This window comes from Mastomys coucha, unplaced genomic scaffold (genome assembly GCF_008632895.1).
Source record: "Mastomys coucha isolate ucsf_1 unplaced genomic scaffold, UCSF_Mcou_1 pScaffold14, whole genome shotgun sequence".
NCBI classification, from domain to species: Eukaryota; Metazoa; Chordata; class Mammalia; order Rodentia; family Muridae; genus Mastomys; species Mastomys coucha.
Genome location: NW_022196896.1, coordinates 119,155,144 through 119,178,118, shown reverse-complemented (window position 1 = coordinate 119,178,118; position 22,975 = coordinate 119,155,144). Strand labels below are relative to the sequence as shown.

The window sequence follows — 22,975 nt, the reverse complement described above, 5'->3', positions numbered from 1 at the left end:
AACAAGTTTGAGGTTAACCTGAGCAACATGAAAGCATGTCTCAAAACCCCAAAAGTTGGGGTAGTGTTTCCCATTTGTCTAAAGTTTATATATGCTTTTTCATTCCCACCACAAATGGCTCTATGGTCTAGTGAGTCTAGAGAACTAACTATCTCATCCAAGTTGTTCATCAGCAAAAATTCTTCACACCATCACCTATTATTATCTGTTCAGTGACAGAAGGGCTAAAATGATAGCTTTTCCAAGCTTGATATTAGTATTTTGAATCTCCTTTTTTTTGTTGTTCAATCAAAAGAAACTTTTACTAATCTATCTTTTAGGTCCGTTTTCTGTATCACTTGTTTCTCATTCAATGTTCTCACCTCTTATTTTCTTATTATTTCTGAGCTTAGTCTGTTCTTCACTTTTTAGAATATGGGGGGAAAAAAGACAACTAATTTAACTTTGAATTAAAAAAAATATATATTGTATGCTTGTACATGTGTGCTATGGTTCTATGGGTTCTTTGTGAAGCTCAAAGGCCAGTTCTTGGGATTTAGTTCTGCCCTGCCACCTTCTGGGATTACAAATTTAGGTCAAATTTAGGTTTGTCAGGTCTGCCCGCAAGCACCTCTACCCTGAGATGGGGTAGTAAAAAGAAGAGGAAAAGAGGACAAGAGAAAGAGAGAAAGGATGCATGCAAATTAGAAGCAGGATAAAGCAAACTCTCCTAAGCCCTACATCAACGATGTAATTCCTCCAGCAAGGCTCCACCTCTTCAGGGTTCCAAAACTTCCCCAATAGCACTATCACCAGGGACCAAATGTTCAAACACATTAGCCTATGGGTAGCCCACGGGGTACAGTCTTTGTTAAAAACATTCCAACTCTGTAAAATTTTGCTTCTGGCTAGTCAGTTTAAAAACAAAACAAAACAAAAAAATCAAAAATCCTGTTTTAATTTTTGTTTTAACAGTACATTAGATAGTATGAATATAACACTGTAAATGGCCAAATTTCTCTTTCTCCTTCTCTGTCAAAGTCTCATTATGTAGCCCAGGCTAGTCTCCAACTGAGATCCCTCTTTCAAGCTCCCCAAGCACCGGGTTTACAGACATGTACTATCACATTTACTGATGTCTTTAATAAGAGATATTTCTTTTCTTTTCTTTTCTTTTTTTTTTTTAATTTTTCGAGACAGGGTTTTTCTGTGTAGCCCTGGCTGTCCTGGAACTCACTCTGTAGACCAGGCTGGCCTTGAACTTAGAAATCCGCCTGCCTCTGCCTCCCAAGTGCTGGGATTAAAAGCGTGCGCCACCACCACCTGGCAATAAGGTAGTTAAGCAGTTTGACTCTCCAAGGCTTGTTCATAATCTTTTAGGGATAAATAACAACATTTTATGTCTACTTTAGCCCTGGAGATCCTACTAAGTGCCCTGAGTTTTTAACAAGTTTTCTTTGTGTGGCTGGAATTCAAATGTTCCCAACCACACAAAAGCTTTCTAGCCCTGTGTAGTCTCCAGTTCAGTTCACTGTCTGATAGTGACATTTTATACAGCTTCAGCAATCTATACCCTGTATACAGATTTAGTGTTATTTGCCCAATGCCTCAGAAGGATTTCCAGTGTCTAATTCTGGAATTCTTTTGCTTTTTGAGAATTCTCAGGTTCTAGCTGAGACATTGTTGCATTCTTGATTGATTCCACTCTCTGGTAAAAGGTAGAAGAACCATGTAGCAACTTAACTGGTCCATGTAATCTGCTTTCCTTCTGTAAAGGACTAAATTCCTATATTGCCTATAGTCCAGGGTTAAAATAAGCAACAACAACACCCCCAAATACATATGAATAGTTAGTCTTCTAGTTCGTCACTACAGGAGGGCTAACTTACTTCAGGGGCTGATAAACTTCAGGCATCAACCCAAATCCAGTCTGCTGCCTTTCTTATAAATGAAGCTTTACTAGAACATGATTATGCCTATTTGTTTACATGTTGACTATGGCTCCTTTCCCTCTGTAAGTTTAGAGTTGAATATTATGGCTAAACTATATGGCTCATAAAGGTCTCATGCTAATGTGACCCTTTTTAGAAAGCTTACTGACCCCTGAATTATATACAGTCAGAGAGTGAAGATGCTGCTTGTTTTTTGAGTGCTACGTATCAGATAATAATGTGACAGAGTATACTGGTCTTTTCTACCAAGAACTTAAATTCACATTATTTTTATTATGTAAATATACCTAAAATATTTTGGTACCTATCTTCATATTAGATTTGAGAACTATTAATTCTAAGGAATAATCAAGTCTTACTTGGTCATGACCACCATTAAGCTTTTCAAATGCTCAGTTTTGAAATTCAGCAACTGTAAAAAACTAACTAAAATGTGATACAGCTAACAGAGTAACAAACAGCTCATCATAAGAGCCAGGTGTGGTGACTCAAGCACTGAACAACACACAAGGTAGTGTGTGTCTCTGTATGTATGCACATCTCTGTAAGTTTGAGGCCAGCCTAGTCTACATAGCTGGTTCAAGGTCAGCCAGGGCTACATAGTGAAACACTTTAAAACAAACAAACAATAACAAAAACAATAAAAAACCCCACCACAGTTCATCATTAAGGTTCTACTGGCATGATAAACCCAATACATGGTAGGATCCATAACACATTATGCCAGCATCTATAGCTGATACAACAGAAATACATCCAAGCAAACACTCAATTTCAAAGTACTTCCACTATAATTTTATAAATTAGTAATTTTTAAGTGAAAATTAAATACAATACTAATTAAATGATCACATAGTCATCTCTAATATATAACAATTCTGCAAATTCACCTTTAACAATACCTTACAAATTTGGGTTGTCACTAAAATTGACAGTGTCTATTTTTGTTGTTGTTTTTAGACAGGATCCATGTAGTCCTGGTTGTCCCAGAGCTCACTATGTAGACCAAGCTGGCTTCAAACTCACTGAGATCTTCCTGTCTCTGCCTCACAAGTGCTGAAATTAAAGGTATGCACCACCATGCCCAGCCTTTGACAGTATCTTTAAGATCTTTCTGGTTTGGTGTCTCTCGTTATATAGTGGCCAGTGTCGGCAGGGATGGCGGACATGAACAGGAAGCCTAAGTGGGACTGGAGGATGTTCTGAAGTTTGTATAAGGCTACTGGCAGGCTCAGTTCCTTGCCTTTATAAAGTCATGACAGCTAGCTTCCTCTAGTATCTTTTATGACCTAGTCTTGGAAGTCACATCATTTCTACAGCATCCACCTACAACAATTTAAAAGGGGGTGAGGGACAACAAGATGATTCAGAAAGTAAAGGAACTTGCTGCTCAAGCCAGGTGACCTGAGTTCTATCCTTAGAATCCATATAAAGATGGAAGGCGAGAACCATCTCTATACAAGTGTGCCTCTGTGCACATTAAATACATGCATTCACATAAAGTATAAAAAAGAAGCAACAACAAAAAGCCCAAAGAAACACTGGTGAGGGTGTGAGCACAGGGAGCAAGGGTCACTGCTGACTGCTCTAAAAGGTAATTATAACAAAGAAACTTTCATTGTATATGAATAAAGAAATTACATAAAAATCGTATTTTCCTCTTGAGCAAAATTTACTGAATATATATATGCATATACATGATATCTTGGCCAAAAATTATACATATTTGTAAGTTCCAGAGTTGATTTTGCAAAGAAAGAAATTTTCTCACTTACATTCCAGGTAAGGCCAATACATTTCCTAGTTTGGGAAAGGGAGACATTTATTAGGTAATCTCTTACCAACCACCATCAGAGTGAACTCGAACCCCTTCTTCACTGATTTTCGGTGAACTTGATTGGGAAGATTTGCAAATCCAACATAGCCAGGAGTTTCTGGATTTATAAACTGTGTTGGTTGTTGCTAAAATAAGATTTAAAAATACAAAATAGAGCTAATAAACACCTTATTGGTTGCTTTTATGACATTATCAGACCTGAGAAGTACACAGGCAATCAGTAGTCCTCACAAAAAAGAAAAAAAAAAAAAAACTCCACAAATCACCACTTTCAAAACTTTACTTTTATTAGAAAATTGTGCACTTAAGTGGATTAAAGAAAACACAATCTGAAGCTGGAGAGATGGCTCAGTGGTTAGGAGCACTGGCTGCTCTTCCAGAGGACCCAAGTTAATTCCCAGCAACCACGTGCTAGTTCACAAATATCTATAGCTCCAGCTCCCAGGGATTCAATACCCTAATACAGACATACATGTAGGCAAAACACCAATACACAGAAAATAAAAATAACTAAATAGTTAAACACACATGCACACACACCAATCTAATTCCTTCCTTATATGCTGACTCATAATTAATATTTTGATGAAAGAATGCCCGGTAAGACTAAAGATGATGGAGATGTGGTAAATCAGAAACAGTGAAACCACAGTCTAGGCGACGAGAAGACAGAGGACTCGCCTCGCAAGTCCGACAACCTGCAGTCAATCACTAGAAAGAAATTAAAAACAAAACCAAAACCAAAACAAAATAACCCGGGCATGGTGCCAAGCCTTTGCGATCTTAGTCCTGGCCAAGTGAGGACGGTTGGATAGCTGAGGCTCCAGGCTAGTGAGCGATCTGTCTGTTTCTATGTCTCTCTCCCTCCTCCCCTTGACACACATAAAAAGAGAGAAGGGAGGACAAACCAACCAGCCAACAAACAAAACACTGACGGACAGAGAGGAATGATACCCAAGGCTGAACTCTAGTTTCTACACACACATGCATGCACACACTCACGCAGCCTCCCCCACCCCTTAAATCCTACAATTTATGCAACAGCATACTAAAAATGAAAAAATGTTATTAATGCATTAATTGAACTAAACAAAATAAGTTATAAAATAGCATTTCCTTTACAATTTCATTTATAACTGTCCATTCACATGTGTGTGTGTGTATATATATATGTATATATATATGTATATATGTATATATGTATATATATATATACACACACATACAAAAATATACCTAAAACTTTCATAGAGATTATTTCTGAGTGGTAAAGTAATGGCTCTTGTATTTAATCTCTGTTCCAAATTATTTGTATAAAAACATAACTGATCTTACGGCTTTTCATTGGATAGTAATAAACATCTATAGACTCAAAGATAAAAGGCAAAGCACATAGACTCAAAGATAAAAGGGATAGCCCTCAGTTTTAACTACAAGCTCCGCTTCTCAGCTGATGTCCGTTATTATCAGGGCTGGAACAACTTATAAGGGCTAACCTAAACCAATGTAGCATGTCTAAGAGCCCCATTATTTTAATTATATGAATTATTAAAATTCTTAATTGCTATTTGATTGGTATAGGAAAAATCTAAGATGGTCAAAAGAATTCACATTGACATATCAGATTCAAAAAATTTGGTAAAGAAGGCAACCCAAAACTTTAGAATAATACAAAATCATTAGTTTATGTTAGAAATCCTTTTTAGCTAGCTGAAAATTTAAAACAATTTTTCTTAACACCATAGGTACACGATGTTATATGACCTTACCTTAGACATCTTTCTTGATTTTTCTGTCTATCTGTTAAAAAAGAAAAGACAGATGTCTGAATTTGTATATGTATATTTAATAACATGAACTGACCCGTGAAGATAGATATATGACATTGGCTTGTTTCTTTAGCTTCTCAGTAAGCTCAAGCATTGAAGAAAAAAATTAAATAAGCTGACAAAAGTATCTGGACATACCTTTCTATATTTCCAAATATATATATATATATTTTTTTTTCTTTCAGACCTATTATATTCTAAACATCACAGATGGGATGGGAGAAAAAGACAACCTACTTCCTATCTCTAATTTAACTGAAGCCTTTCAAGGAGAAATGGATACCACTGTGCCCAGAGTCCTGTATCCTGAATGTGTGTCATCTCTGACTGATAGATTACTAGCATAACTTGGGAACTATATTTTGGCACTGGGGCACAAGGTACAACATGAAGCACATTTACAAGTAAAGAGGACAGATTGAATTTTGATGTTTCTGTGCCTGCCTGGTAACTCTGAGGTCAGAAGGTGTCAGATCCCCTAGAACTGCAATTATGAATGTCTGTGAGCCACCATGTAGATGGCAGGAGCCAAATCCAAAAGAACAGTGAGTGCTCTTAGCCACTGAGACTACCTCTCTAGCCCTAGAGCTGAATTTTTACACAAATTTCACAATCCTGAAGCTTTGGTTTCCCAACACAAAGAGTGTGCTGCTTTGGACTTCTGCTGAAACTCAGAACTTAGCATAAAGTTTCTTTGTTTTCCAAGCCTTAGCCTACATGATCACTGCAGACCCTAAGTTTCTCTCTCCAATGGAAATGTTTTCAAGCACCTAAGGCAAATGAGGTTCCTGCACTTCACTGTACTTGAGCAGGTAAATTAAGTTAGGCATGCAAAGGAATTCATGGGCCTTTAATTGAGTACTATGATGTTTCAAGAGGAACTGAGTCTTTCAAAGGAACTGGAGTTACTTTCCATTGACTTTTATAAGCTTTGATATTGAAAAAATTTAGGATACCTACATAAAGAATTTTGAAAGTATCTGGATCAGGGAAGAACATATAGAGGCAAAGAAAAACAACAAACAAAATCTTCCTGTCAAAAACAAATACCAGTCTGTACATTAGCCAGCTACCTGGAACTGTGTAACAAAAGAATGAATTAAGGTCCTTTAGATAGAAAGGACATCCTTGAAAAATGCTATTAATAGACAACAACTAAATAGATTAAACTCTCTCAGCAAACTTGAAAAGTTAGGGGCAGGAATGACCATAAAGAACTAAAACCTTCTAAGGGAGAGATAAATGGGTCAGATGGAATATAGATTTGCCAGAAACTATATCCTGACTGCAAAAAAATAGTCCAGTTAGGAGATAATAGGAAAGGTAGCCACTAACGGGACAAACGCAGCAATCCCAAATCAACAGAAAAATGTGAAACTGGATCTGATGTCCCACTCTGTAACGCCAAGCGTGGGAAGGCTGAGGCAAGAGGAAAAGTGAATTCAAGGCCACCCCTGGATCTGATGTCCCACTCTGTAACACAACCGTGGGAAGGCTGAGGCAAGAGGAAAAGTGAATTCAAGGCCACCCCTGGATATTTTTTCTTGATTTTGTGGGTCTTTTTTTTTTGACAGGTTCTCTCTATTATGTATCCCTAGCTGGCCTTAAAAGCATGAGCCACAACACTGGGCCAATATTTGTCTTGTTAAAGTCTTAAAAAAATAAACAGTAAGTAACAAATAGCAACTTAATCAAATCAGAATACATAGAAAGAAGAAACTATCAATAACAATCTTACATCAAGACAAAAAAAAAAGGTGAAATTTGAAAAAAAAAAGATATCCCCCTTAAAATTCAGACTGGGATAAAACAAATAGACCAGGCCAACAGAGGCAAATGGACAGTTTCCGTTGTTTTAAGTCATAAAAGAGTACTTGACAAGAGAAAATGTTAACAATATACTTCTATATGAAGCATGTAGGATAGAAAACAGTATATACAGTTTAATACCATTTTTATAGAAAGAAAAATAGCTACATGTATAAAATCATGCATAAAAATAAATGTATACACTTCATGCGTATGGTTATTTCTTATACTGGAACTGTATGTGACTACAACTTCCCCAATATAGTTCACCTGCCCAGCAAACAGTATCTGCTTCATCTGTTCTGCGATTAGTCAGAAATAATTTTCTTCCAACAGCTTGACTCGTGGTACACAAAACATCTCCTTCATGCAGCTATTGCTATTCTCATTAAAAAGTAGATACTATGCACAAAAAGTAGATATTATGCACCTCTATATCACTAGCATATGGAGAACACTTTTAACTTACATAATAAAAAGAATGACAGCAGACCCCTGGCTATAGAAAGTTATGTGGAGAAGTAGAATTCTCTATGACTTCCTCTATTTAATAGGGGGAAAGTTACCATTAGATATCTGCATTCATGGTGGAGCTTGAAATACGAAATACAGGAGTTAGGACTGAATAACCTGGGGTCTCTCCAACGCTCTCTAGGACAAATTAGGGATTTCATTTCCACAAAATGTGGCTATTAATCTTATAAAATGTAAATGTAGAATTTTAAGTGAAAGAAAAATAAGATCAGAGATAGTTTAAAAAATGTTTTATCTTCTATAAAGAGTCAAAGTAAATGTTGAACAGAAACATAAAGAAATTTAAAAAAAAAAAAAAAAAAAAAAAAAAAGAAGCCGGGCAGTGGTGGCGCAGGGCTTTAATCCCAGAGCTTGGGAGGCAGAGGCAGGCGGATTTCTGAGTTTGAGGCCAGCCTGGTCTACAGAGTGAGTTCCAAAACAGCCAGGGCTACACAGAGAAACCCTGTCTCGAAAAACCAAAAAAGGAAAAAAGGAAAGAAAGAAAGAAAGAAATTCAAAGTTACTGTAGCAAGAAAACTAGTTCCTTCTCCAATCCCCACTCCACCCATCTGAAGCATCAAATTCTTAATGTTTTTATCACCTTCCATGAGTCAGAAAGGTCAAGATTGTGAAGTTAATTTGACTTTAATAAATGACATCTAACTTCTTTAACAGTTAATACATGGAATATACTTGGGATTCTATGGAAACAGTTGTGTTCCAAATATGCATGTATGTCATCATACTAACTCTTGATAATACAATAGCATTAAGAAATAATAATTTAAAATTTTTGTAAGGAAGATATAGCAGAGCCCTGTCCAAATACTTAACTATAGATAAAACCATAAAGCAAAGAAAAAGAAAAATTCCAAAGCAACTTAAACAGTATTCCAAGGGCAGAAAGACAGTAAATGCAACCAGTCTTGCTTAATTGATATACAGAAGCTTTATGGAATAGGGAATGAATAAAACCACATAGCCTACATTTAAAAAATATTAATAAAATGTGAAAGTTTTAATTTACTTTTTAAGAGTTTTGTTTTAGAGATAGTTTCTCATGGTCTTGAAACTTGCTATGTAAACCAGAATGGCCTCAAACTCATAGAGATCTGCCTGCCTCTATCTCCAGAGTGATGATGGGATTAAAGATATGAACCACCATGTCCAGCCTGAAAGCTTTTTGTAATCAACACTCTAAACCTATGATCTGTTTAAACTAAAAGTGAAAAGAAACAAATCTCAAAGAGCTGGAACAATCCTCAACTTTTGGATTAAGGAAATCCCCAAAGCAAAAACCATAAGTTGTCTCTAGGAGCCAATGGAATTGGGGGTGGGAGAGATGCAGATGTCCACATTTATAGGACAAATTCAAACTTGAGCTTTACATATTTTTATCAGTAACAGTGCAAATAAAGAAATTTTGCCCCACTAATCTGGCCTCATGAGGGTTCAGAGACTGGACCAAGTATCAGGGAACCAATATGACCTGGATCCTGTGCACATGTTATGGTGTGTAGCTTGCTATTCTGTGGGACTCCTAACAATGGGGGTGGAAGCTGTCTCTGACCCTCTTGCCTGCTTTTGGGACCCTATTCCTCATCTAGCCTTAATATGCAGGGGGTACCTAGTCTTACTGCAACTTAATACGCCATGCTTGCTTGATATCCCTGGAAGGAGTGGATTTGGGGGAGAGGAGAAGTGGAAGGGAGAAACTGGGTGGAGAAACTGCAGTCTGGATGTAATAAATAAAAGAAAGAAGTTTTGCCCCTAAAAATATCCACAAATGATTAAAAAAATTCTAAAGAAATTAATAAAGAGAAAAAGAAATTATCCTAAAAATAGAAAGAAAGGCAGGCGGTGGTGGCTCACGCCTTTAAGTCCAGCACTTGGGAGGCAGAGGCAGGTGGATTTCTGAATTCGAGGCCAGCCTGGTCTATGGAATGAGTTCCAGGGCAGCCAAGGCTACACAGAGAAACCCCGTCTCAAAAAAAACAAAAAAACAAAAAAACCCCAAACAAACAAACAAACAAACAAACAGGACAAGTAAGTCCAAGGGCTAAATCTTTGAAATAAATTTTTGGTTTTGAGGATCTCAGTTCGTAGCTCCCGCTGTCCTGAAACTCACTATGTAGACTGAGCTGGTTTCTAACTCACAGAAATCCACTTGCCTCTATCTCCCCAGCCAATTCTTCATATGAATCCAACTAAAGAAATGAGAGCAGACATAAAAGAAGGCACAATCACAGATACAGACTATAAAAAGGCCACGATTATATATTATGCTATATATTACCAAAACTGAACAAAAACTAGAATTGATGCCACTAAAGTCCTGTCAAAGGGCCAGCTAGATGGCTCATAGTACAAGGGCCTTGTCTCCAAACCTGAATACCAGAGTTAGATCTCAGGGATCCACACGGTAAAGGAAAAAGGATAGGCTCCAACAAGTTGTCCACTAATCTCAGCGCACAGGAGCATATGCCCCATTCCCCACAAATACATACATAAATATAAAAAAGTTCTAGAAATAAAGAATGCAAAGCATACACACACACACACACACACACACACACACACCACTAAACTAGAAACATAAAGGGGCCAACACCAGATGGAATTAGAGCAAAATAGCATGAAACTCTGAAGAAACATTAACAAAGTCGTTTAACCATTCCAAGGAACTGCAGAAAAAGCGAAGTGCTCTAGTTTGTTTGTGAGGTCAACAGAACTTCAGTAACAATCCAGATGGAAAAGGAAGAAGGAAAGCCCCACAATAAAGAAAGAACAAATATCATTATGAATCAGCTTCATTCATAGCTATAAATACAAAATTTAAAAATATTTGCCGGCAATTAGATTCTAGTAATGTATCAAAAGTATAACTATAACACATTAGGAGAAAAACATATATAAGCAGATACCAATGAGGTATTTAATTAAGTTCAGCAATCAATCTGCATGAAAATCTGCTTATATATAATTCAGGGTTATTTCCCAAACCAGTAGCAAATACTATTTCTTAAACAATAGGATTCCTTAAACTAGGGGATGAAGAAATGGCTCACAGGTTAAAAGCACTGGCTGCTCTTCCAGAGGGCCCAGGTCTGACCCCACCAATGACATGCAATTCACATCTGTCTGTAACTTCAGTTCCAGGGGACCAATGTCCTCTTCTAATCTTTCTGGGCACACAGATGTACAAAACACTCATATGCATAAGATGTAATGTTTATAAAAGGGGTTATTAAATCTATTTGAAATAAATATTAGATAAAAAAGTCCATTACTCTTACTCTTATAATTACTTTAAAACGCTGAAGAAAAACTTCAAGCACACCCAAAAATATCACAATACAATAAAACCTCAGGTACCACCTTTTATTCAATTTCAATAATTAACACTCAAGTCCAGTATTAGTTTATTTCCAGCTTGCTTGAATTACAGTGAAGCAAATCTTAGAACACTTCATTTATAATTCAGTATGCACAAGACTCCTAAAAATAAGCTATTATTTCTATTAAAAATTAATTATAGTTGTTTAATATAACCAAATACCCAAATGGCCTCATTTTTTTCACTACAGTAAAAATGGAAGTAGCATCTACATATTGCAATTTTATTAGAATTATTTAATACTACTCTATTAAGATTAGAGTATCAAAAAAAAATCATGAAACAAAATTATCTTGTTGGCAGGGCAAGACCACAATACTTGAGTTAAAAAAAAAAAAAAAAAAAAAATCAACAGTAGCCAGGCTTGCTGGCTCACATCTTTGATCCTAGCACTTGGGAGGCAGAGGCAGGTGGAGCTCTGTGAGTTTGAGGCCAGTCTAGTGTGCATAGTGAATTACAGGACAGTCAAAGCCACTTTATAAGGACACCAAATCTAAAAAAAAAGCCTGGGGCTAGAAAGATGGCTCAGCGGTTAAGCTTACAGCCATCTACAATGTGATCTGATGCCCTCTTCTGGAATGCAGGTGTACATGCAGATAGTGGACTCATATACATACAACAAATCATAACCAACTCATCTAGGGAAAAAAAAAAGGCCAATAGTAAAGCAGGCTAAGAGGAGTCTAGGTCTTCTTCTACCCCTATCTGAGGGACTGTCACAAGAAAACCATGAGTATAGACGTTCCAGATTGGGCTGGAACCAAAAAAAAAAAAAAAAAAAAAATTAGGTAAGTGTTACAAAAGAATAGATGGCAAGACAAAAGTTTCCTTCTAGCTGGCCTTGTGCATCGCTGTAATCTTAGCACTCAAAAGACAGGAGGAGTCATTGCAAACTGGAAGCCAAGCTTGGGCTATGCAGGGAGACGATGTCTCAAAAACTGAAAGTTTCTTTCTGAATTGTGATCGTGTACGCTGTGTGTGTCTGGTACTTAGAGGAGTAAGCTCCTGATTTCATGTATGCTAGATAAGTGTTCTACATATGAGCTGCATGCCAGCATTCAAAGTTTCTCCTATCACATGTAGGAATGGAAATAGGGGAAAATACTTAATAAAATAAAAAGCAAATCAAGTGTGGTAACACAACACTGGAGGCTGAGGTACAAGGATTACAAATCTGAGGCCAACTTGGATTATTATACAGTGAGTTCTGGAATAGTCTAGACAACAAAGAAACCATATCTCAAAACACAACAAAAACTAAAATGCACAGGAACACATTTTAGGTTCTTTGTCTTGTTTGATTTTGAGACAGTCTTTATAATAAAAGCTCAACTTAAACTGGCAATCTTATTTCAGCCCCCAAACACTGAGATTACAGGGATGCAACACTATACTTTCCTATGAACACATGAAGAATTTAAAAAAAAAAAAAAAAGATGGGCTGGTGAGATGGCTCAGTGGGTAAGAGCACAGTCTGCTCTCATGAAGGTCATGACTTCAAATCCCAGCAACTACATGGTGGCTCACAACCACCCATAATGAAATCTGATGCCCTCTTCTGGTGCGTCTGAAGACAGCTACAGTGTACTCATTTATAATAATATATAAATCAAAAAACAAAAACAACAAAACAAAAAACAAAAAACAAAAACAACAACAAAAGCCCTAAAACTATCAAGTCATTTTGTTTCTCCCAAATTGGTATAACTAAGTGGACTCTAAGCTGGATCCCTATGGGATGTCTCCTTTCCTTACGCACTGGGTAAAAGAATGGGAAGACTTGAGTAGAAATGTGGAGACTTGCCTTTACTACAAGCATGTCATTTATCTCCAACCAGACACAGGAAAGGTCATGGGTATCTCTCTACATCTCTGCATCTCCTTAGCTTACTGACCCAAGTCTGCAGCCATTTTGAGGCCCTAGGTCAGTTTGGACGGAAGAAGAGTAATTTCCAGTATCAGTTTCCTTTCTTTCAATAAGTATCTTGAGGGCTAGAGAGATGGCTGAGCTGTTAAGAGCACTGACTGCTCCTCCTGAGGTTCTGAGTTCAATTCCCAGCAACCACATGGGGGCTCACAACCATCTGTAATGGGATCCAATGCCCTCTTGTGGTGTGTCTGAGGACAGCTACAGTGAACTCATATAAATAAAATAATTAACAAGTAAATAAATAAATGATAAGCATCCTGATGCACAACACAAGCACAGAAGAGAATACATACAATGATTCTTCAATATGGAGAGTGTCAGGCTATGAATTTATTACCCTGTGCCCAAACATAACTTGTATTCTCAATGATTTTCTAACAATTTATTAAACATAATGAAAAGGGGTTTTAGTTTGGGGGTGGGGGAAGTGTAATAAGGAACCAGAAATCTTGCACTCAGGGAAAGCACCTGAGCAAGTGAACTATACATCTCCAGTAATGCCAAAATGAAAACTGAAAGAGGAATGCTGAGCTTCTGAAGTACTTAGTTTTTAGCAAGAAAACCTTGACCCATTATTAACATACTGCTAGGTACAGATGGAGGATCAGTTAGATCCCCCCATATATAAGATATATGGTCAAACTAAAATTTTATTCTTTCACACTGCATATTTCAGATGTATTTCCAGAGAGTAACACTATCACCCCAATTAAGAGACAGTGACTAGGTGAACAAACCTATTTTTGCAAGTGGCATTTATAATAATGGAGTACTCATAAACAGGAACCATCATTTACGTACACAAACTGTTCTATTTGTATACATTACCCCAAATCTCCAAAGACTCCTCAGTGTAGGATGCTGAAGAGCTTTTATCCAAAGTGCCTGGACTCTTGCCATTTAGATTTCTTAGACTGTACAAGCTCATTATGCAAGACATCACTCTTAACGGAGCTTGGGGCAGCAAGCCACAATCAAAGGCAGCTGAATTACACTCATGAATGATAATGGAGGGAGGCCCCACTTCCTTTCCCTAGGTTACCCAGCTAACCCAGAATGAGAAGCTCTTGTTTTTTACTAAGCTGTGGTGCACTGTAAGGAAAAAAAAAAAGATCAGGACAACCTTTACAACTAAGAAAATCATCACCAAAATTAGATATAGCAGCACACACTGACAGTTTGAATGCTGGGTATTGCAAAGAATCCCTGAGTGGCAACTACCAAAAAAGCCATTGAAAATAAGAAGTCTCAAACTCGAAGCATCATGAAGAAACTGCCTTCATGACCCCTACAAAACCCTGTCTTTCCTTATCTTAACAAGCCGGATTTTAAAGAATGTATCTAAGATACTAAAACAATTTTCGCTACTAAGTAAATACATGAGAAACCTAAGACTTAAATACCGCGCTAGGCAGTAGGGACCCCAATATTTGACGCCGGAGAAACACTTAATCTGTCTAAAGGATATCGAATCCAGTGAGAGTCCTGAATAACAAGCAGCGAGCAGGAACTACACCACAGATAAGCAGAAGACAGAGCATGTGCCAGGTAACTGCGCTCCAGACACGAGGAGTAATCTGGGTTGAGACCAGTCATAGAGAGACCACAGTGGTTTGAACTAGAAGTCCTATGTGTTGAGAGTCTGGTAAGGCAGTACAGGACAAGGGAAGGCGCCAACTAACAAATGAGGCCGGAAGATACAGAAGGGCCAGGCGTGGTCTGGGCCTACGGTCAACTTCAGAGTTAGACTTCCATTGCTTCTCAGTCATAGGCCTCCTCTCCGTGCGCCCTTTCCCGTGTCCCTTACACTGCTGCAGCCCTTTGTCTAGCGTCGCACTACCTCGGGGAACGCTCCTTAATGCGCCCATCACTGCCTCAAATCGGGGAACTTCATCAACACCCCAGGGTGACTAGTCCTTCTCATCCCCAGGACGAAACGGCACCGTTAAGTGAGAAGATGGCCACACAAACACAAGTGCTTCGTAGATAGGAATCTAACGCTACCTCACCCAGCTCCTCCATCCGCCAACGTTAAACGCCCAACTCTTCGCCAACACAGTATTTGGACTGTGCGCGGTTAACTTCACCGGGCCCAGACACGCCCGCCCGCCCCGATTGCCCTGGACCTGGCCAGTAGGATCAGCCAGATGGGGGCCGCCCGTCCGGTTGTCCTCGAAGGGACAACGCCACCCAGGCATCCATCGCTGGAGCCCCGGAGTAAGGGCGCGGCCGCCCCTCCCCCACGCGCTCCACTTCCGTACTCGTTATCACCGCCGGAGCGGCCGGGGCGAGGGGAGAACTTTAGCACTTTCTCAGGACGGCTAGCTCGGCTCGAGCCCGCGCGACAGCGGGGCCACACCGCCACACACTTACCCGCTAACACGCCGGAGGACGCTCGTCAGGCGACAAGCACGGACCTGCCCCGCCCAGCGGCGCGCGCGGACAGATTGCGTCATCGCCCCGCCCCGCCCCTTGCCAACTCCTTCCTGGGGCCCCGCGTAGTCCCCCTCCCCCGCGGCTGCGAGCAGAGCGCAAGCGTGGACGCGATCCTGTCGTCCGCCTCTGCGCAGGCGCCGTGCCCCTCCCACGGCGGTTGGCCATATAGAGGCTGGGGGCGGGGGGAGGTCAAGCGTAGCCTCTTCTCCTTTACCAAGATGGCGTCTTGTTCCTGTTTCGCCACAGTTCCTACCTTATGAGCTTGGATTCCTCACGCTAATAAAAGAGGAGCAGGTAATGAGATCCTCCGCTTTGTGGGGAAATTAGAGTTGAGCGAAGGATATTTTTTAGGAAGGAATAAGGTGTCCACTGAGAGCGAGAGACGATCGGGGGCGGGCAGGTGGCAGCGTGAGTGCGGAGCAATGAAGGGGAGGGAGCCCTTTGCCTCTACCCTTTCCTCCAGGAAGATGGCGGCAGCACCGAGCTGGGAGCACCGAGCAGGGATAGGCCGGCGCCTGTGACTTGCCGGCGGGCATCTCTAGCCGCCTTCGCGGTCCTCTCTATGGCGGGTTGTCGTCCCGGGATTGGCTACGTGCTGGTCACGTGGGTTTGCCCCCCCCCTCCCCGCACACCTTAGAGTGGTGCCTGTCCCTGGGGACGTGGCCTTCCTGTGTGGTCGTGAGCCCCTGCCCCGCGGGGGAGGGCGGAGCCGGCACGGCCCCCTACCCTCTTCTAGTCTAGGGCGGGCGGTGAGATCTGCGGCATGCCCTGCTCGCTGCGACCGGCTTGAAGCTGGCTGGGAAGGTGCAGTACTGGGCTGCGGCCTGGCTCGGTTGTCCTTCCCTCTATCGCAGGAGGTCCCCTGGCTGGTCAGCAATCCTACCTTAGGCCTTGCACCAAGGCCTTTCTATAGGAAAACACCCTAGAGTACCTCGCCTGAGAAGAAACAGCAATCGCGCGACCTTAGTGGGTGATGCGCACAGTGTCGGTATTCCAAGCTGTTTTGACACATGCCTTGTTGTGAGGGGGTGGTTTTGTGTGTGTGTGTGTGTGTGTGTGTGTGCGCGCGCGCGCGCGTGTTATTACTCTGAGAAGCATACCACTGCTCGAGGCTACACTGTATATATCCTGTCTGAATTAGAAGACTGCAGGGTCGACTGGGCATGGTGTTTGCATACGGTATAACTGAACCAAAGGAGACTGACTTGGGTTTTATTATGTTTACAGACAAGGATAAAGCACGGGGAAAACTGGAGGGTTGTAATCTTCACTTACAACTTGGCTCACCTTTCAGCTTTGGGTTTTGCTACCTTAAGCTCTCAAGCAGTGACTTCACATATTTGTTGGAGTCCATTTAAAGAGTCACTTTCTTAGCAAGTAACTTTCTGAAACCCAGTTAAACCAGTCACAGAGTTTTGTTAGAGGCTAGTAGTAGGTACAAGCTAAATTTTTATTATGGAAGCAGATGTGAATATGGAAACACTGGGTGAGACCTATTGCTTAGGTCTACGTTTTGAACGTTTAAAGTACCCATAGGATAAATGTGTTAATTATTTTAGATACTGGGATACTTTTCTTTAATGTAGCTCTGAAAGTGGCTTTGGGTTTTCGTTTTGCTTTTAAGTGAATTATGGATTCAAAACAACTCTTAACCTATTATGGCAGTTTTAAACTTTGAGAAAATGGAGCATATCTTTTCCAGTCTCCAGAATAGTATTTTTGAAAACCAATTAAGTAATTTCCAATGGTCCCTAAGCTTTGTTGGTAGCATTGGTTAGAGTCCTGCACTGCTTAGACGCTTTCGTCATCTTGAGAACACCTGAAAGAGGCAGCCAGGTCAGAATAGACAAAGAAAGACACACAAGAGGAACCGTATCTTTCCCTCTCTTGTGGGCAGGCTTATTTCTTTCTCAGTGGCCAAATAGACTTTCAAGTACATTTCTTTTAGTTTTATTTTGATCTTCTAAATTTCTAATGTCAGCCTAATAACCTCATTTCCTTAGCATTAAAAAATGGGGTGCCACACATATTAGGGATTCTGGGAGTGTAGACATAGAAAAAAATCACTTTTCCTTTTTTCTAGCTCTTTATGGTTTACTGCAGAAGATATACTTTCGAAAGAAAGCTTATTTTGCAGGCTGATTTGTACCATAATGAAAATATATAAAAGAAATAGAAGCAGTGAAGGGGAAGGGAGCCCTTTGCCTCTACTCTTTCCTCCAAGAAGATGGCGGCAGCACCGAGCTGGGATAGGCAGGTGCCTGTGACTTGCCGGCGTGCATCTCTAGCTGCCTTCTCGGTCGTCTCTGTGGTGGGCTGTTGTATGATTACTTGTTGAAAAGCCCATAGTGGAAATATGTAAAAGAGATAGGAAATAGACTGTGGTTACTTGTTGGAAATCCTTCCTAAAGTGTGATAGTAAATCAGTACACCTGTAATCCAGCACTTTGGATTGTGGAGACAGAATGATCAGGAGGTCAGTGTCAGCCTGTTCTACATAGTGAACTCAAGGTCGGCTTGGTCTACAGGATACCCTGCTTCACCCCTCTCCTCCCAAGAAAAGGTAATGGTCCTTGAGCTGAGGTTTAAAGAATGGTTAAAGAGTACTTCCAGGTGGAGTTGGCAGGATAGAGTGTTGTAAACGGGAAGAGTAGGAAAGGGAAGGTGTAACGTTATAGCCAGTGGCATACATACAGCAAAAGGTTGAGAATTGGGCAAGCATATGGCTAATTTCTTGAATGGCAGAGGGCTTAGCTGAGATTGTATGAAGATGTCTTCATGGCATATATTCAGTACCTTCTCAGTCTGACAGGTTGGACAGGATTGGACAGTAGTATGACCGTTGAGATCACCTATGGTATTTTGTAAGATAGATTCTTCATTGTCAATATATGTATTTAGGCAAATCTCACTCACTTAAAATAAAAAGCAATCTTTGAAAAAAAAAAAAAATAGCTACAAACCAGAAATGGTAGAAGGTGCATGTCTATGGATTTAGGAGGCTAATCAGGTAGATGCAGAGATTCAAGGCCAGCCTGGGCTACAGTGCATGACTGCCTTCTCATACTTAACTTGATTAGAAGCTGGATGAACAGAGGATGCAACACTCTGGACGAGTCATAGCCACACTTAGGTTCTTATCCCAGGTTATTTCAGACAGCGAAGGTGCTATGGCACTGGCAAGGTCTAGTTTCTGTTGGCTTGGTTCCTGTGTCTCTTTTTTTCTTTATGACTCTTGTGCTTTTTAGTGATAGCCTGTTGCCTGATTCATAATATATGGCAGTTGGATTTCCTTTCTGTGGCTCACACTGATGAGTTTACATGTAGCAAAGTTAGCAGATGTTCTGAACCATTTCTGCTGGATTGAGAGGCTCCAGGTGGCCTGACACACAGTGATTTTTGCCCTTCTAAGTCTCTTGTCTTTTGGAATCACTGGTCCGTGGGTGCCTTTGCTGCCATAGGCTATCTCCACATATTCATTCCACCCACGGTACATTTGTGTACATGTGTGAGCAAGCACAGGGTAGAAAGGTGTAATTCCAGCACTTGGGCAGTTGGGGCAGGAAGTTCAAGAGTTCAAGCTTTGGCTGAGTGGTGGGAGCCAGCACTTGGGAGGCAGAGGCAGGCGGATTTCTGAATTCGAGACCAGCCTGGTCTACAGAGTGAGTTCCAGGACAGCCAGGGCTATACAGAGAAACCCTGTCTCGAAAAGCCAAAAAAAAAAGAGTTCAAGCTTTGTTACTCTCAGCTACATGTTCAGTTCATGGAAGCCTGGACAATTGATAAGATATTCTTAAAAAAAAAAGTTATAAATAATGCTTCAGTAAACAAAACACTCTCATATTTAAGCATAGAGGCAAGATGGTTATTCTTTACATCTTATGTAATTACTTAATTGAGAAATTAAAGCTTTTGTTAACAAGATTTTAATAAATACCTACAAATTTAGATTTTGATTTTTTTTTTTTTTTTTTTTTTTTTTTTTTTTTGACACGGGGTCTCTTTGTGTACCCCTGGCTGTCTTGGAACTCTCAATGTAAACTAGGCTGGCCTGCTTCTGCCTTTGAGTGCTAGGACTAAAGTCATGTGCCACTATACCCAGCTTTAGATTTCTTATCTGTACCAGTAGTTAAGTAGAAAATAAGATATGGTGAGACACTCCTTTAATCTCAGTACTCAAGAGTCACTGACACACACTCACCAAGAAAATCGCTCTGATTACTCCCCATAAATAAATAAGAACATATGAATGTGCACAAACACATATGAATACATACATGTGAATGTTAAACCTAAAAACAATTTTTTTTAAGATGTTACTTTTTTTTTTTCTTTTTCTTTTTTTTTTCTTTTTGGTTTTTTTTCCGAGACAGGGTTTCTCTGTGTAGCCCTTGGCTGTCCTGGAACTCACTCTGTAGACCAGGCTGGCCTGGAACTCAGAAATCCGCCTGCCTCTGCCTCCCAAGTGCTGGGATTAAAGGCGTGCGCCACCACCACCTGGCTACATTATTTTTAATTATGTATTTGATGAGAGACCATGTTCAAGTGAGTACAAGTGTCCATGGGAAGATCCACAGCATTGGATTCCCATAGTGCTCCACTTGTAGGGAGTTGTTATTACCCAGTGTGAGTACAAAAGCAGCATGTGCTCTTAGCATTGCTAGAGCTTAGTCCATTGGTGTTCTCTCTCTCTCTCTTTCTCTCTCTCTCTCTCTCTCTCTCATGTGCGCACTCTCTCGCTTTCTGTGCTCTTTGTATGTTTTAAGTTTTATATGTATGGATGGTTTGATTGCATGTATGTCTGTGCACCACATGTGTATTGTGCCCAGAAAAGCCAGAAGAAGACATCAGATCCCTAATGCTGAACTTTAGGCAGTTGCGAGCCACCGTGTGGTTGCTGGGAACAGAACCTGAGTCCTCTGAAAGAACAGTCAGCACTCTTAAACCACTAAACTATCTAGCACCCCATTGATATTTTTAAGTAGAACACTTTTTATTTATTCCTTGACAATTTCATACATGTAAACCATTCATCTTGATCATTGCATACATCCTCAGCTCCACCCTTCTCTGTCTAGGCACTCCTAACACTTTCCCCATCCCTGCTTTGAATCCTTTCCTCTTGGTGTTTGGTTGTTTGTTAATCACTCAGAGTCCAGTTCGTGTGGCTTGCCAGAGTGTGACTGATCTTATTCAGTAGATCTTGTGTAGGTACTCACAGCTACAGTAAGTTCATGGATGCAACAGTCATGTCATGTCCTGACGACAACATTTCTAGTACGTCTCCCCATCCTTTAGGTCTTGCATTCTTTCAGCCCCTTTTTGTGATATTCCCTGAGCAATATAGTGAGTGGGGTAGAGCTGATGTAGATGTCCTATTTAGGGCTGAGCGCTCAATAGACAATTTCAGAACTTTGACTAGTTCTGAGTCTTTTCATTATCTGTTACTACTGCAGTGAAAAACTGGCACTAATCTATGAGTATAAATAAATACTTATAAGACAGTTTGACAAAACATTGTTTTCTTAGTTTTGTTTGGTTTTTCAAGACGGAAGTTTTTTGTGTGGCCTTGGTGGTCCTGGTCGTCCCACTGTTGACCAGGCGACCTCAATCAAACTCAAGAGATGTGCTTGCTTCTGCTCCTAGCATTAGTAGTTAGGTTAGCAAGGCAGTAGAAGCCAGTTCTTCCCTGGAGCCAGTGAGCATCAGCTCGTGACCACATTGACTTTATCAGGACTGAATGAATCCAAAAGCAATTGACTGCCTATATAACCTACCTGCCAGTGAAGGACTCCTGCATGTATCTTCCCTGGCAGACTGATATTGTAGCATTCAGGGTTGAGTGCAAGGATACAGTTGATGCATGCCTCCTACCCTCATAGCAGCCTTGGTAACACCTAGTACTGTGAAAGCTAGTCAGTGGGAAGTTCTCAGATTACTTCCAGCTTGGTTACATTATGTTCAGCAACCAAAATGTGAGAGCATACATTTTTGACATATATCTGAGGTGGCCCTTGAGTGTGCATACTTCCCACTATCATGTGGTCATTGGCAAGCTTTTGCCTTATGGTTAAGCTATAACAAGCTCTGGAAGAAACCTGTACCTCTGACTTCTCTGTTGCCAAGTGATAGTGATACTATGTCTAAGATAAATGGAAAGAGTTCATCAGGTTTTTTTTTAAAAAGGCAGAGAACCCCAAACAATAATCCCTTAAATTGTAAAATCACAGCAATTTGCATTTGGAAACCAAGGAAGTGAAATCTTTTCATGTGTATAGCATTTTAGGAAATGGCTACATGTTATTTTGAGCTAAAGCAGAATTTATTTTTTCTAATTTCTAAAATAAATATTTTAATGATGAGATCTCATTTTCTAGACTGGTTGTTATTCCAGATTTGTTGAAGTTTTCTGTGTACCATTAGAGATAAACAAGATACAAAGACAACTTGGGCATCTTGACCTTACAGAGCTTGATTCTGACTGTTAACTGAATAGCATTACATTGACCATAACTATTCTCCTTACTTTTTTTTATTTTAGTTTTTAGTTTTCATTACATCTATTTATACATACATGTCGGTCTATTGTTTTATTTATTTGGGGTGAGTGTGTGTGTGTGTGTGTGTGTTTGTGTGTTTGCATGGATGCATGCATATGTACATGCCACAGTGTATGTTTGGATGTCAAGATGACTTGCAAGAGTTCTTTCCTTCCAGCATGTAGATCCTGGACAATGCCTCACTCCATAGCTCAGGTTGATGTGGTACTCACTATGTAGTCTTAGGTTCCCAAGAACTGGGATTCCAGGTGTATACAGCCATGCCCAGTTGCCCTTACTAATTTTTCTTGGTACTAGTGAGAATTTAAAATTAAAATTTCATTCAAAATCAAGTTTATATCCTCATGTAGTTTAAAAGTCAAATCCTAGAAAAGCCAAAGATACCAATATTCTTCCCCCACTTACAATTCCAATCTCTGTAGAGGACTCAAAAAAGTTTCTTCGTTTTCTAATTTGGAAGAGCTGTCTGTCTTATAATTAACCACCCATGATTCATATAATGTGACTTCACTTACCTGAGAGTAAATAAGTTTTTAGGTGCCCCTCATTCTGTCATTTTTATGGAGGAAGATTGGTAGCTGCTTAGACTGGGTTTATCCATAATTTGATTAGTTCAGTATTTATTTAATGTTTATATTTTACTGCCTAGTGGGATTATAACTAGTCCAAATAGTGTAAAGTGAGGTTACATCTAGTTTGTTGAAGTTTTTCAGTTTTCTTTTTTTTTTTTTTT

General features: G+C 39.9%; 2 protein-coding genes across 3 annotated transcripts in view; one reads left to right on the top strand and one right to left on the bottom strand.

Moving 5' to 3' along the window:
* Nucleotides 1-15,744, bottom strand: part of Septin2 (septin 2) — a 31,879-nt gene extending 16,135 nt beyond the window's left edge. Inside the window, exons 1-3 of the mRNA XM_031369001.1 lie at nt 15,620-15,744; nt 5,538-5,568; nt 3,773-3,893 (exon numbers count right to left, since the gene is read on the bottom strand). Coding sequence (XP_031224861.1) covers nt 3,773-3,893; nt 5,538-5,546 — 130 coding nt within the window. The 5' untranslated portion in view covers nt 5,547-5,568; nt 15,620-15,744. The remainder of the gene's footprint in view (nt 1-3,772; nt 3,894-5,537; nt 5,569-15,619) is intronic.
* A 62-nt stretch (nt 15,745-15,806) lies between these two features.
* Nucleotides 15,807-22,975, top strand: part of Hdlbp (high density lipoprotein binding protein) — a 75,161-nt gene continuing 67,992 nt past the window's right edge. The window contains exon 1 of one of the 2 annotated variants that reach the window (XM_031368493.1): nt 15,807-15,976. The gene's annotated coding sequence lies outside the window, so the exon portion shown is untranslated. Of the gene's footprint in view, nt 15,977-16,538; nt 16,667-22,975 lie in introns of those variants that run through there. The other variant, XM_031368497.1, reaches the window with a different exon arrangement.